The sequence below is a fragment of the Miniopterus schreibersii genome, assembly GCF_964146895.1.
Source record: "Miniopterus schreibersii genome assembly, chromosome: 3".
In the NCBI taxonomy this organism is placed as follows: domain Eukaryota; kingdom Metazoa; phylum Chordata; class Mammalia; order Chiroptera; family Miniopteridae; genus Miniopterus; species Miniopterus schreibersii.
In genome coordinates this window covers 36,539,063-36,552,047 of record NC_138103.1, presented here as the reverse complement: position 1 = coordinate 36,552,047, position 12,985 = coordinate 36,539,063, and the positions used below count along the sequence as shown (strand labels likewise).

The 12,985-nt window shown below is 44.2% G+C and overlaps 1 protein-coding gene across 1 annotated transcript in view; it reads left to right on the top strand.

Moving 5' to 3' along the window:
* Positions 1–12,985, top strand: part of LOC308555338 (zinc finger protein 474-like) — a 62,002-nt gene that overhangs the window by 27,986 nt on the left and 21,031 nt on the right. The window contains exon 3 of the mRNA XM_081133511.1: positions 39–1,272. Coding sequence (XP_080989637.1) covers positions 247–1,272 — 1,026 coding nt within the window. The 5' untranslated portion in view covers positions 39–246. The remainder of the gene's footprint in view (positions 1–38; positions 1,273–12,985) is intronic.

The following is a 12,985-nucleotide window of genomic DNA, read 5'->3' as shown; positions in this document are numbered from 1 at the left end:
TGTGTGTGTAATAACTTCTTGATTTGTTTCCTCCACAGATCTTGGAGGTGTCTGGGGTTTGATGGGGACCTCGCAGTGCCACAGACTGCCCCCTGCCCTGAAGCTCTGAGTCCTGGCCTTTAGGTCGGAGGTCCCGGCTATGATGTGGAACCCGGGACAGCCCACCTGACTAACCTCTGCGCTAAGAAGCCCCAGATGAATCTGGGCTCAAATCAGAGCAAGGGCTAGAGAAAGATTTCTTTGTTAATGGAAAGAGGAAAGGAGAAAAGGGTTTCCAAAAACTTGCCACAGACTTTCCCCAGTTCTAAAGAACCTGCCTTCCTTATCAACCAAGCCGTTCTGCCTAGTGACTCCTATTCTAACCTCTTGCCAGAAACAGAGCACGTCGATCCTGGTGAAAAAACAAAGACAAATACTAAGAAAAACAGACCTGGGACTGTGATACTCTCCAAACGGTCCAGTAAGAGAATGATGTCTGAAAGCCAGCCCAGCCCCCCCGTGATCCCGTCCCGCAGGCCTGGGTTCCAGATATGCTATATCTGTGGCCGAGAATTTGGGTCCCAGTCACTTGCCATTCATGAGCCTCAGTGCTTGGCGAAGTGGCGCATTGAAAACAGCAAGTTGCCCAGGCACCTGAGGAGGCCAGAGCCCTGCAAGCCACAGCCCGTGGGCGGCGGCCTCGGGTCCTGCCCTCTGCAGGCAGCCGATGAGGGGGCGCCCCAGGGTTTCCAGGCTCAGCTGCTGCCCTGTGGGTGCTGTGGCCGCACGTTCTTGCCAGACCGGCTCCTGGTTCACCAGAGAAGGTGTAAGCCAGAGGGTGAGGGGCCCACAGCACCAAACGCCAACAGCTCCAACAATCTTACTAGTCCCAGGAAAGCTTCTGGTGCCATCCCAGCTCGACCAAGGACTCTCATCTGCTACATTTGTGGCAGGGAATTTGGCACCCTCTCCCTTCCTATCCATGAGCCCAAGTGCCTGGAAAAATGGAAAATAGAAAATGACCAGCTCCCCAGGGAGCTCCGTCGGCCCCTCCCACAGAAGCCTCAGCCCCTTACAACGGGAGAGGCGCCAAGTCCAGCTCAGCTTGTGCCCTGCCCCAATTGTAGCCGGACCTTCGCCCCCGACCGCCTTCTGGTGCATCAGAGAAGTTGTAAAGCTCAACCAAGTGGGCCACACATTCAGAATTTGGCCTTTGGGAGTAAAGGTGGCCTAAAAGAATCCACTAATTTCAAACAGCAAAGGCACACGGCAGCACCCACCGTGACCGACAAGGTAATTCATGCCACATGAGATGCACTGGGCAGACCCAGGAGTGCATTCTGTCTCCAGGGGGATGAGAGAAAACGGACCCAGAATCAACTGCCTCAACCCCTAGAGTGGTTTCTTTCGATGCCTTATTTCTGCCTCAATGCAGCCTGTTCAAGTTCACCCCCTGTGGCACTCCAGAGGCTGTATCTCTGATGGCAAAGTAGACATGAGAACATCCTTGCCTGGTGGGTTCATAGTCCTGTTGCATTCTGTTGCCTAAAACAGAGAGAGAGAAAGACGGACTTCTTTCTTCCCTGACCCCTCCTACCAATAATCCTTGGGAGAGACTGTTATTTGAAAATGAGTCATTAATGCTATGTCTACATTACAGAGCTATAATTCCAGTTCCAAAAGCCAATATTTATTACCAGTTTATTTTAGTCATCTACCTTAGGAATTCATTCTTGGCAATGCTGGGTTATGCTGAGTTTATCTTACTAAAATAGAATCTGTGTCAAAAACCCCAAATGACTTTAGCAATAATTAAACACTGGGTAACTTGCAGAAATAGATGTGCTCTGCGAACACGGTGTGTTTTCTGTTAACACTTACATGATTGTAGTATGTGGGGAATTAACCCCAGCATAGACGCCCAAGCAGCGAGGGGTGTGTTCATGGTTCTGGGAAGTGCTGGGTTCCTGCTGCTGGTCTGCACCTTGTGTTCGGGTTGGACACCACACCCTGACTCGCCACTTGGGCAATTGTAAATAAGCATGGCCCCAGGGGTTCCCAATTGTATGGTGAAGTGTTGTTGGGTCTTCATCAACCAAGATTGGGGAGGGATGCTTATGAAGGTGGCTACCTGCAAAACAGGGCATGGTCCATGGGCTTTGTCCTACCATTAAGCCAGGGGGGTGGATGTGCTGTCCTGTGTCACACCATACAGAAAGTCAGATCATGAGAATTAGGAAGTGGTCAGTCTTTTTATTCTATGACTTACTACTCGAAACGCCCACCTGCAGGGTTCTTTAAATGGACTGTTTTGGGGAAACTAAGGTTACTTAAGCTATTGTAAAGGATTAAATCAGAGGGAGTGTGTGAATGTGAGGGGATCTTTTCTTTTTAACCCAGTTTTTCTTCCGTACTTTTTCACTGCATTGTTTTTGGCAAATGTCTAGTATTTTCCCCTAACATCCATGTTTAAAATGAAATCATTATGGACTTGCTGGTTTAGAAGATTTCAAGACAATGGCCCTAAAGCTGAAGAATCAGACTAATGGAGGCTGGGTAAGTTTTCTGATGAACATTGAAGAAAGAATGGTTGATTTCTTTGCTGAATGAAAACCCAAACTCTTAAGTGTGGCATGGACTGCAGGCTGGTCTCATAAACATGATCTGTTTTTCCCATCTTCTGGCTGTTGTTTTTCTTCCAAAACATGTGAGGTCTGGATTCAAAGAGCAAAAGGATCGTGTCTCATGGTCACAGTCAGAATCTCTGTTAGTGTGTGACTTTCAGCCCTGCTCCCTGATTGTATGCATTTACTTCAAATGTTCTCATTACAGATCTTGAGATAGGGAAGCGTGTGGTCAGGATTCTTGGGCTTGTTGTTATAACACATACTTTGTGCTCCCAAGAGCGGAGCCAACAGGCCCAGCACAGCATGTTCTCACTCAGTCACGACTGCTAAAAGAGGCTGGCCTGGGCCCATGGCTTCACAAGAAGACACCTCCTGACTCAGGCAGTCGTCTGGAGGGGAGAATGTCATAAGGAGAGGTCTGCGATGGCCCTTCATGACTCGTGCATTTAGCATAGGGGGAGTTCATCGGAACAAGGGCATCTGGAGGACATGGCTGTGTCAGAGCACAGCCAACTCTGCTCCCAGACGTGAAAAGGCATGTGTCAGTGAGAAACTGGCGCCCACAGCTGTCAGATGTGTGCTGGCCTGTTTGGGGACCATGCAGGCTTTAGAGGAGGTCATAGAAAGGTCATCTAACTTAGGGTCCCTTTCATTGCCAGATTTAAAGCAAGCTTGGTTTAATTACAGTAGAGAAATACCCTCGGCTTCAGCGAGACGTAAGATTCTTGAAGCGATGAACTTTATTCCTTAGCTAAGAAAGATGTTTGCCATGCAATGGTGCTTTTAGCAGGAAGGCTCTCCTGGGTACTCTTTTGTTTACGATTTGATTCTCTCTGTCGCTGTTTTTCTTTTACCATTTAAAATTTAGATGGTGCGGTGAATCATATATTTTCCACCAAGAGCACTGCCCTATGCACTATTAGATTTCAGAATTTCATCTGCCTATGACGAGTGACATTCAGCTGATGATGAAGCACACGCATTCTTTTTACAGTTCAAACGTTTGCTTCATTCCTTCTCTTGTCAATTCTAACAATTTCCCTCTAGAATCCTTGATCTGACTTCTGATTGGAATCAATGATCTTGCCCAATGTTCTCAGTGGGCTCAGTCTTGCAGTGAATTCAGGTGAGGAAAATATTTTCAGAACCATGATCACAGTGCTTGGAAAACAATTCACTCCAGTTGGGCAACAATGACTGTTTCGCTGGCAGAGTGAATTACCTTCTGCTCAGAATGTTCTTCCAACATAGATTGGCTCAGTTCTCTTAGGACACAGATGCTTCTGTCACCTTTCAGTCATTTCTAAACATAAACAAACGCCACTAAGGCAAGTTTTCTTCCAAGACCATGGCGGGCATTTTGCACTCTGCTCTGTAACCACTAGGTAGGCTTGAGTTGTCCTGTCGCTTCCCATTCAAAATATAGGGTTGAATTCACTCCTGATCTCACAGGAAAGTTGTGAAGAATACTAAGCAGCATGTAAGAGGAATAAAGCCCTCAGTGTGGATTTTTATTTAGAAGGCGTGACTTTCCTGGGCTTGTGGCTCTCCCATGATATGGTGTTACCAGCTGCGTTAAACGGCCTTTCTTTCCTCTAAGGAAAGCCTGAATAAGCAATACCCAATTTTGCAAGGTTTTAATAGTGGTATTAATCCCAGGTAAAAAAAAAATTTATTACATCTTTATTGATTTCAGAGAGAGGAAGGGAGAATAAGAGAGTTGAAACATCAATGATGAGAGAGAGTCATTGATCGGCTGCCTCCTGCACGCCCCTGACTGGGGATGGAGCCCCCAACCCGGGCATGTGCCCCGACCGGAATCCAACCACCGTCTCCTGGATCCTAGGTCAATGCTCAACTGCTGAGCAATGCCCAGCCAAGCAACCCCAGGTGAAATTTTGATCCATAATATGAGAAACCATAGATTATAATTTTGAATTTTAATATTGCATCTTTTTAGTGAGACCCTTTGATGTCTGTTTTCGCAAGTAGTTTCTTAAGTGATGCTGAGGAGTATAGTAACAGAGGTCAGTATTGCTCCATTTTAATGTGAGTGGATAAATTTTAATATTTGCATTAAATATTTGGAAAAATATTTTCCTTTTCTAGAAGCCAATAGTATTTCATTTTTTTGGCTTTAGGCCCTTTCCAGCTAATTGGAACACAAACTGACAGAGTTAATGAAATATAACTACAAGCCAAAATAAAGCCTTTGTCTAAGTATCTTTTATTGGTTAGACAATGCTTGGCGTTATTTCCTTAGGATTATGCTTGTAACATGTGAAACCTCTTTCTTAAAAATCCTTTACTATATTACAAAGTAGCCATTATTTGTCTTTAGGGAAACTATCTTTTCTATAAATGGTTATCTCTCTCAACATAGTTTTAAGACATCTAGATGATCAGGCTTGAACTAAAAGTCCCTTCAGATACCTCTTTAGTGTCTGGTGCTGCCATCTGGTGTTTTCTTTTAAAGTAATGCCTTCTACACTATCAAAAATATCACTGCCTTTCTCTTTGTGTTACTTCCAAATATATTTGAGAAGGTTCCTTTATAATACAAACTCCAGTTATTGAGGGCTTCAGTTACATATTTGGTTTAATGTTATAAATTCTGTTTCATGGCTGTCTCATTCTCTAAAGGCAAAACTCTCAGTAGGAAGGCCGCCATCAGAAAGACTGAGAAGGGCAGGATGGATGTTCTCACATTGTCAAAAGTTTTGTGTATGTATGGGTCTCCATTGGGTAAGAAGTATTTGGAGTTTATTGGGAGGCATGGAAGAAAGGGAACTTTTTTGAATACTTTTATAATCATGAGTACTTTATATACACAATCTCATTTTAATCTTCATAATATTACTAAAAGACAGATGTCCTTTTACCCATTTTCCTGGTGAGGCAACTGAGATTAAGCAACCTGACCAAAGTCACGCAGTGGATTTGGTAGTGGGTGTAAGAGCCTGATCTATGTAGTTCCAAAGACTCAGTATCTTTTCATGTCACTGAGAGAGAGGTTTGTGTATGATACAAAAAGAGCATGGCTGTCTTGCCAGGCTGTGAGTGTTAAGTAGAACCAAGAGGACAGAAGTTTTTTCATTCGACAAATACAGTGGTACCTTGGTTTTCAAACGTCTCCGTTGACGAACATTTCGGTTTGCGAACGCTGTAAACCCGGAAGGAAATGCTTCGGTTTTCGAACACACCTTGGAAATCGAACAGGCCACACGGCTTCCGCTGAGGGCAGGATCCTGAGGCCCAGCTGTCGGCTGCTGATCCCTCGGTTTTCGAACAGTCTTCCGGAACGAATTATATCTGAAAACCGAGGTACCACTGTACTTACTGTTAGACACTGGCTAGTTACTAAATATAGAGTCATAAAAAAGGTAGACACAGTTCTTGATCTCATGGAGACTTGTGGAGGAAATATGAAACAAATATAAAATTTTAAATTGTGATATGACAGTGTCTCTTGGTGGGAGTTTACGTCCAGCATCTTGGGTCAAGAAAACCTCTTAGAGGAAGAGGCATTTCGGCTGAGACACAAAAAGTATGAATGCATTAACCAGGAGTAAAGATGGGGCGAGGGGTAGGCAGGAGGAGACATTCTGGCCAAAGGAAGCATGTGTGAAGGCCTTCAAGTAAGAAAGATCTTAAAATGGAACTAAAAAGTCCACAAGTGGCCAGAGCCTAATGGAGCAGAGGACAGGCACACAAGATAAAGCTGTAGAAACAGTGTAGTTCTTTCTAGCTGCTCTGTGGACATAGTGACATCAGCTTGGTGTCTGCAGGAATCCAGGTGAAAGCTGGTGATGGCTTGACCTAGGGTATTGGTAGCAGAGATGGAGGTAAGGTGTAATGAGCAGAGCTTGGTGATAGTTCGGATGTGGAGGGATGTGGAAGGGGGTCAAGGATGACTCCCAGAAAGCTAATTTGAGCAACTGCACTAGTTGTGCTATTTTCTAAGATGGGGAAGACTTGAGAAAGGGTAGCTCTTGGAGGTTAAGATAAATAGTTCCATTCTGCCCATATCAAATCTGAAATGCTTATGAGATACCTAAGTGGGTCAGTCAAGCTGAATATATAAGTGCTTGTCAAAAGAGAAGCCTGGGCTGGGATATACATTTGTGTAGTGTTAACATATATTTAAAGTCATCAGGGTTATAGAAATAGGCCCAGGCTGAGCTAAGAAACATTTGCATACTTAGGGATTCGAGGGGAAGGAGCTGGAGAGTGAGCGCCTGGAGACACTAGAGGAAAGGCTGGAGTGTGGTGCCACAGAAACCGAGAGCAGAGAAAATGTCAAGAACAAGGGTGTGGGAAAATGTGGAATGCTGAGAGGTTGAATAGGATGAGAGCCAAAAACTATCTCTTTGATTTGACTTGACGATGTGGGTTTAGTTTGATAACCTTGGAAAGAATGCATTCAGTGTAGTGGGGGGGGGGGGTGTTGCCGAGTGTACGGTTGATAAAGGCAGGATGTGGTTTTAGAAATCTGGATTTGAAGACTAGGAGAGAAAGAATGGGTAGGCTAGAAAGAGATAACGGGTTAAGAGAAGTTTTTTTAAAAGCTGGGAGCTTCTAGGCTATATTTGAATGTTTAGGATTGGGATCCAGTGGAGACAGGGAGCTTGAAGAAGCAGAAGTGATTCGGGGAAGCATGAAACGGAAGGAGAAATGGTTGCCGGGCGTGGGATCCCTGTTTGGAGGGCCAGGGGCTCGGTAGGAGGGGGCACGTTTTCATTTCAGGAAGAGGCTGGCTGCCGCGAAGGCAGGTTTGTAGGTGCTAATGGAAGATGAAGGAGCTACAGTTTGTTAGTTTTTATCTTCTCAGTGAAGTACCAGGCAAGCTTATCAAGACTGTCACATGAGAAAGGGAGAGAGAAAAGGTTCATTTTAAGAGTCAGCGTAGTCCTTTGTCTCTTCATACTTTCCGTTAATCTGAGTTCCTGAAATCAAGGCTGAGGCTCGTAGAGCCCTTTACCTCTATGATTCCCAAACACAAGAATGACTTGGAACTCTTTGGAGGTGTCCGATAGAACATTCAGTGGGATTCTTCGGGGATTTCCACCCTTATAATCGCCTTCAGTGGCCCTAGCTCACCTCCTCAGCTCTGCTGATGTCATGAATACCAGCCTCGACCTCACAAACTGCACCCTGATGATGCTAGCAGCTGGACCACTAATATCCAGCCCCATGTGCCATGTCATCCTCACTTGGTGCCAACCATGCCCGTGCATCAGGGCAGCATTTTAGGATCCCACAGCTCTCGGGTGTACTAAGCAGGACTTCAAGGTAATAAGGCCAGTTCGCTTCTGCACTGTTGTTTCTAAAAACCAACCCAAAGGAATCTGTACATATACAGGGTGAGGCAATAGTAGGTTTACAATTGCGAGTATGTGAAACAGAGTTTATTCTTGTATGATTATTTATTATTTGTTGTATTATTTTCCATGTGAACAGCTGTAAACCTACTTTCACTCCACCCTGTATACTGTGTGTGGAATTAAGTATGTGTTGGGGGCGGGGGAAGTTACAAATCATAGAGCAACAGTATCACTAGCAAAGCTGTATATCCCCTTAATATAAACATTGAAGGGTAATACTCATCCATACAAGTTACAGCCTAACATAACTATTTTAAAAATCAGGCTCAAGTTGTAATTACATGTACGTGCTGGGAGAGACAGTGGTAGATACAGCTACTTCTCTAAGAGCCCAAAGACAGAAGCAAAAGTGGCCATTACATTGGTGCTCCAATATGTGGCTTTCTGCTTCTCCAGAAAGAAAAATACTGATTGGAACCTCTGTGAGAGGAGAGGATCATATATTATTAATTCAGATATCATTCAGGCCTAAAATGAACAAAACTATAACATGCCATGCTCTCAGAGAATTAGCCTAGCTTAAATGATTTCTCATCTTCATAAACCTGCTTTTCCCTGTCACCCCCATCTCCCCGCTCCCAGTTCCAAATACATAGACTCCCATATTTTCTAGTGATAGATGCTCAGTAAATCTTTGTGTCATGGCTAAATGGATATACTTAGTTCTTAGAAATTCAAATTCCAAGGTCAACAACTAAAATCTCTTCCCAAATTCTTAGAACTTCACCAAAAGTAGTGCAGCACAACCTTAGAGGAATCACTATTGAAACAGAGGTGCCTGTCCTGTGACTAGAATCTCACTGCTAGACGTGAAGTTCAAGTTCAACTTCATGACCAGGTGGACCATTGAGAGGATTTGACTTAGGACGCCATCTCTTGCTTCCCCTTTACATTGTATAATTCACTTCCTTTTTACATCCATTGTCTCTTTCAAATATTAGCTCTGTGAAGCTGTCTCATATGTAAAGCAATGTTTTACAAATTGAAGAAAGGCCTGATCAGTCCAGGAACTCAGTAAGTTTCCAATACTCTTGCTCCAGGCACCAGCTCATAGGCCATCACCTTGTCATTTAAGGTCCCCAAGAAGCTCTAACATCCCAGGCTACCTTTAAGTGAAGAAGGTGAAAACATAAAGGTATCACTGGTCTGAACCTCTAGCTTTGGGGAATTGGAGGCAGAGGGACAGGGCGAGGATAGGGAGGGACAGGGGTCAACAACTCTGATAAGGGAAAAAACCTGTCTCCTGGGGTTAGACTTCTTTCTGGCCTATCTGTGGTGATCCCTCCCTCCCTCCCTCCCTCCCTCCCTCCCTCCCTCCCTCCCTCCCTCCCTCCCTCCCTTTCTTCCTTCCTTTTTATTTTTTTTTATTGGAAAGCTTATTTTCTCAGCCTTCCCTCTGAGTTGGGGGCCCTTTGGCATATAAGTTGTAAACAAATCAGGCATTGGAAATACACACCTTCTAAGTTCCAGGTTCCCTTTTTCCCTCTCTATAGTAACTGGAAAACCTGAGGGGTTGTCTCAGTGTATGGGTGTTCTTGTCTTGCTCTCATTGCTCCTTTGTTACTTCATTTCCCCCTGTGACCTGGAAGCCACCTGACCAGGAGAGTCAGGCCTTGTGCCAAACAGAAACCAAATACCAGGGACAGCCTCTGTCCATGTTTTTCAAGAAGAGTCATTCTTACAAGAATTTGCAAAGAGATTTATTTAAACACCTTATCTTCTGATCAATATCATTCTAAGTGATCAGGGGAAAAAAATTTTTTTCTCAAAAGAGAGCAGAAAAGAAAAAAAGCTTCAGCTAAGAAACCGTATCCCTTTAAGACACAGAGAAACTTATTTGGAGTTTGTTCTTTGACTTAGCTTTTCCAGCTTTGTATCTCAGGATGTGCAATTAAATAAATAAAATGCAAGCATATAGTCAAAACATCAATATTTTATTTTTAAAAATCAGGTACTTGAATATTAACAGCATTTCCAAATGAATGGCCAATTCTTTCTTATTGTTAAAAGGAACAAAACAAAACTCCAAATCACAGGTAATGGACTCTCTAATAGTTGGCCAATAGGTTAGATTGGAAAAATTCTTTTACGTGGCATCCAGTGATTTCCAAAAACAATTTTATTTCAAACAACGATCCTTCCAGATGTGACATTTGAGTAAAATTGTTTGAAAACACCAGAAGTAAATGTGAAATACCGGTGGTTTCTAGACAATCAAACTCTGCAATTGTTGAGGTTTGAGATTGAGCTATGCAGTTTCCCCTATATATTAAAATGCTCTTTATACTTTGTCTGCATGTGTAGGACATGCCTGGGGGAATGGAAACTTATACATTCATTCTCAGTCAAGTTTGAAATTGTGCTTTAAATGGCCACAGGCAGAATTCTGACTTTGGGAATGAGTCTCTGGTCACGCGGCCTTGTATTCTGATCTCCTTTGTCTTTCAGCACCTCTCTGCACCCTCCCCGCCCCTACCAACCCCACCCCTTTTTATGGTTGGAAGGGGGTTGGGAGAGCCTGGTAAACCCCTTCACAGAAATATCTCTTGTAGGATTATTGGCATTTGAAAGAAGATAAGGAGAGGGTAGTGTTGAACCCAGTGGAATGAACCTTTGAGGTGATGGAGAGAGCATTGTAGGGATTTTCCTGGTTTCTCTCAAATCCCACTCAATGGCTGACTGTGTGGCCTAGAGCACGATGCTCAGCTGACCATTGATGACCTTACCCCCTGTTTCTAGAAGCAGCTGGAATCAGACAGACCTGGAATCAGGTAATAGATGCCCAATGAAACCACCTGTCATTGAGCAAATTATATAACTTCCCCAGCCTCAGTTTCCCACTGTGAGAGGTTAAATGAAAGAATGCTACAAAGGGCCTGAGATGGTATCTGAGAAGTCCTCACTTGTCAGCTCCTTCCTGCCTGCCTCACAGTGGCAGTGCGCGAAGACCCACTGTCTGAGTGAAAATCAGCCTCACCACTTAGTAACAGCTCTGTGCCTCAGTTTCGTCGTCTGTAAAATGGGGGCACTGAGTCTTGTCCAGAGGATTATGATGAGAATTATTGAGATAAAGCACAGTAAGTATAGGGCCCAACGCTTAGAAAGGGCTGGGCAATTGTTAGCTACTATTTGGTCAGACATTTTCACTATTGGAATAGTCACAAGGATTCCTAAAGAGGTTTGACTCTTTTTGCCTCAAGGATGGGGAGGAACACTTTTCCTCTTACTTCCCCATCCAAACTTTCTGCATTCTGTGTATGATATGCCCTGTGCACTTACCACAGACATTTCAATTATTTGGCCTAATAGAAAGGATCAGCAGTGTGGAAAATCTAAAACAGCAGCTCAGACCCAAATTCTTTTTTTTTTTTTAATACTCACCCAAGGATATATTTACTGATTTTAGAGAGAGGGGAAGGGAGAGAGAGAGAGAGAGAGAGAGAGAGAGAGAGAGATTGATCGGTTGCCTCCTATGCTCACCCTGACTGGAATCCGAACCCACAACCGTCAGTGTACAAGATGATGCTCTAACCAACTGAGCCACCCAGCCAGGGCCAGGCCTAAATTCCTTGTTTAATTTTGTCATGCGGAGAAAAAAACACTGTCGATGCAATGACATCCATTCTGACAGCTGCACATTCACATATCTCCCTCAGACCCTGGCAGGAAGGGCTCTGTTTTTGACAGCCTGGTATCCAGCTAGGAGTCAGGGAAGCAAGAAATACTCCACCAAGTAAGTAACTTGAGGATTAAATGGTTGTTATGTGCACATCTTGGAAATCAGTCTCATTCCTTAAAGTAGGCGCTTCTGTTGCCTAAGGATAGGCTTCAAGCCTCCTGTCAAGCTCTGTTGTAATTGCCCAAGTGCTTAAATTCAAAGACAGCAGGGAATTTTCAGTGTGACAATCTCTAATGCCTCACTGCATTTTTTTTTTTTTCTAAAATACCTCTCCTACTACCTGGCAAGCTGTTTTAATTCCAGTCAGAGAGTCAGGCTTTTGACTCAAAGCACCTACTCTACAGGATATCCCAGCTAAAGCTTCCCTAGATAGGTAATACACCCCTTTTAGTCATAGGTACATTCATGCAAATTAACGTAAGTTTGGGTCATTTCTTACAAATAAGATATAAGGCAAACACTTTTTATTGGAGAAATAAGAGGGAAGAGGGAGTGGGAAAATTGGCTGCTCAAAGTCATAAGCTCAAACACTTTCAGGGCTGGGCAGGTTGAGTATTAGACAATAGAGAGTGGTAGAGCCTGTGGTATCCTGGGGAGTAAATCCCACCTAAAGATATTCATGCATAAAACTTTAAAGAACATTGTGCTGGTCAAGGAAAGCATGCCTGTCTGTTGGCTGAAATGGCTGTTGGTCCATTAGTTACAGCCTGAGATCCAAGAGTATGGGGCAGAGGGAGGTACTTCTGGTGGTTAGCCTGGGTGGGATGCTCTAAAGAGGACAGCCTCTGTCATAAGGGAACCATGAAGGGACCCACATACTTATGTAATAGTTGTGTGCAGGAGCCACTGGCACACACCATGCCTGAGTATAGGGTAACTCACCCCAGCTGCCAACCCATTTGGATCACTGTGGGAGTCTCCAAAGACAATAAGGCCATTCCTGTGATCAGACATCTGGGAGTCAAACCTTCTAAGAAGTTTGCAGGGCCACAAAAAGCCCAGGAGCCTAGAGAGGTTCTACATCTGGAGAGTAGTTTTCAGAATGAATCCATTTGAGTTCAAACATACCATTGGGCAGAGAAGTCAAGAAAATGCTTCGTCCACTCAGCAGGTCCCTTTCTCACCCTGCCCTGTTTCTTGACTGATTTCAGGTGGAATGGGCTCTGTGCATGCCAAACAGGGATCTGGCTACCTGACTTACTATCCCGAAAGAGCTGAGGAAAAAGTAAGAAATAGTTCCCAAATAAAGGTGGTGAGTTCAGTACGGTCATCCCCACTGTGAGGGCCAGTTCCCGGTTCTGAACCTAGCACAGTGC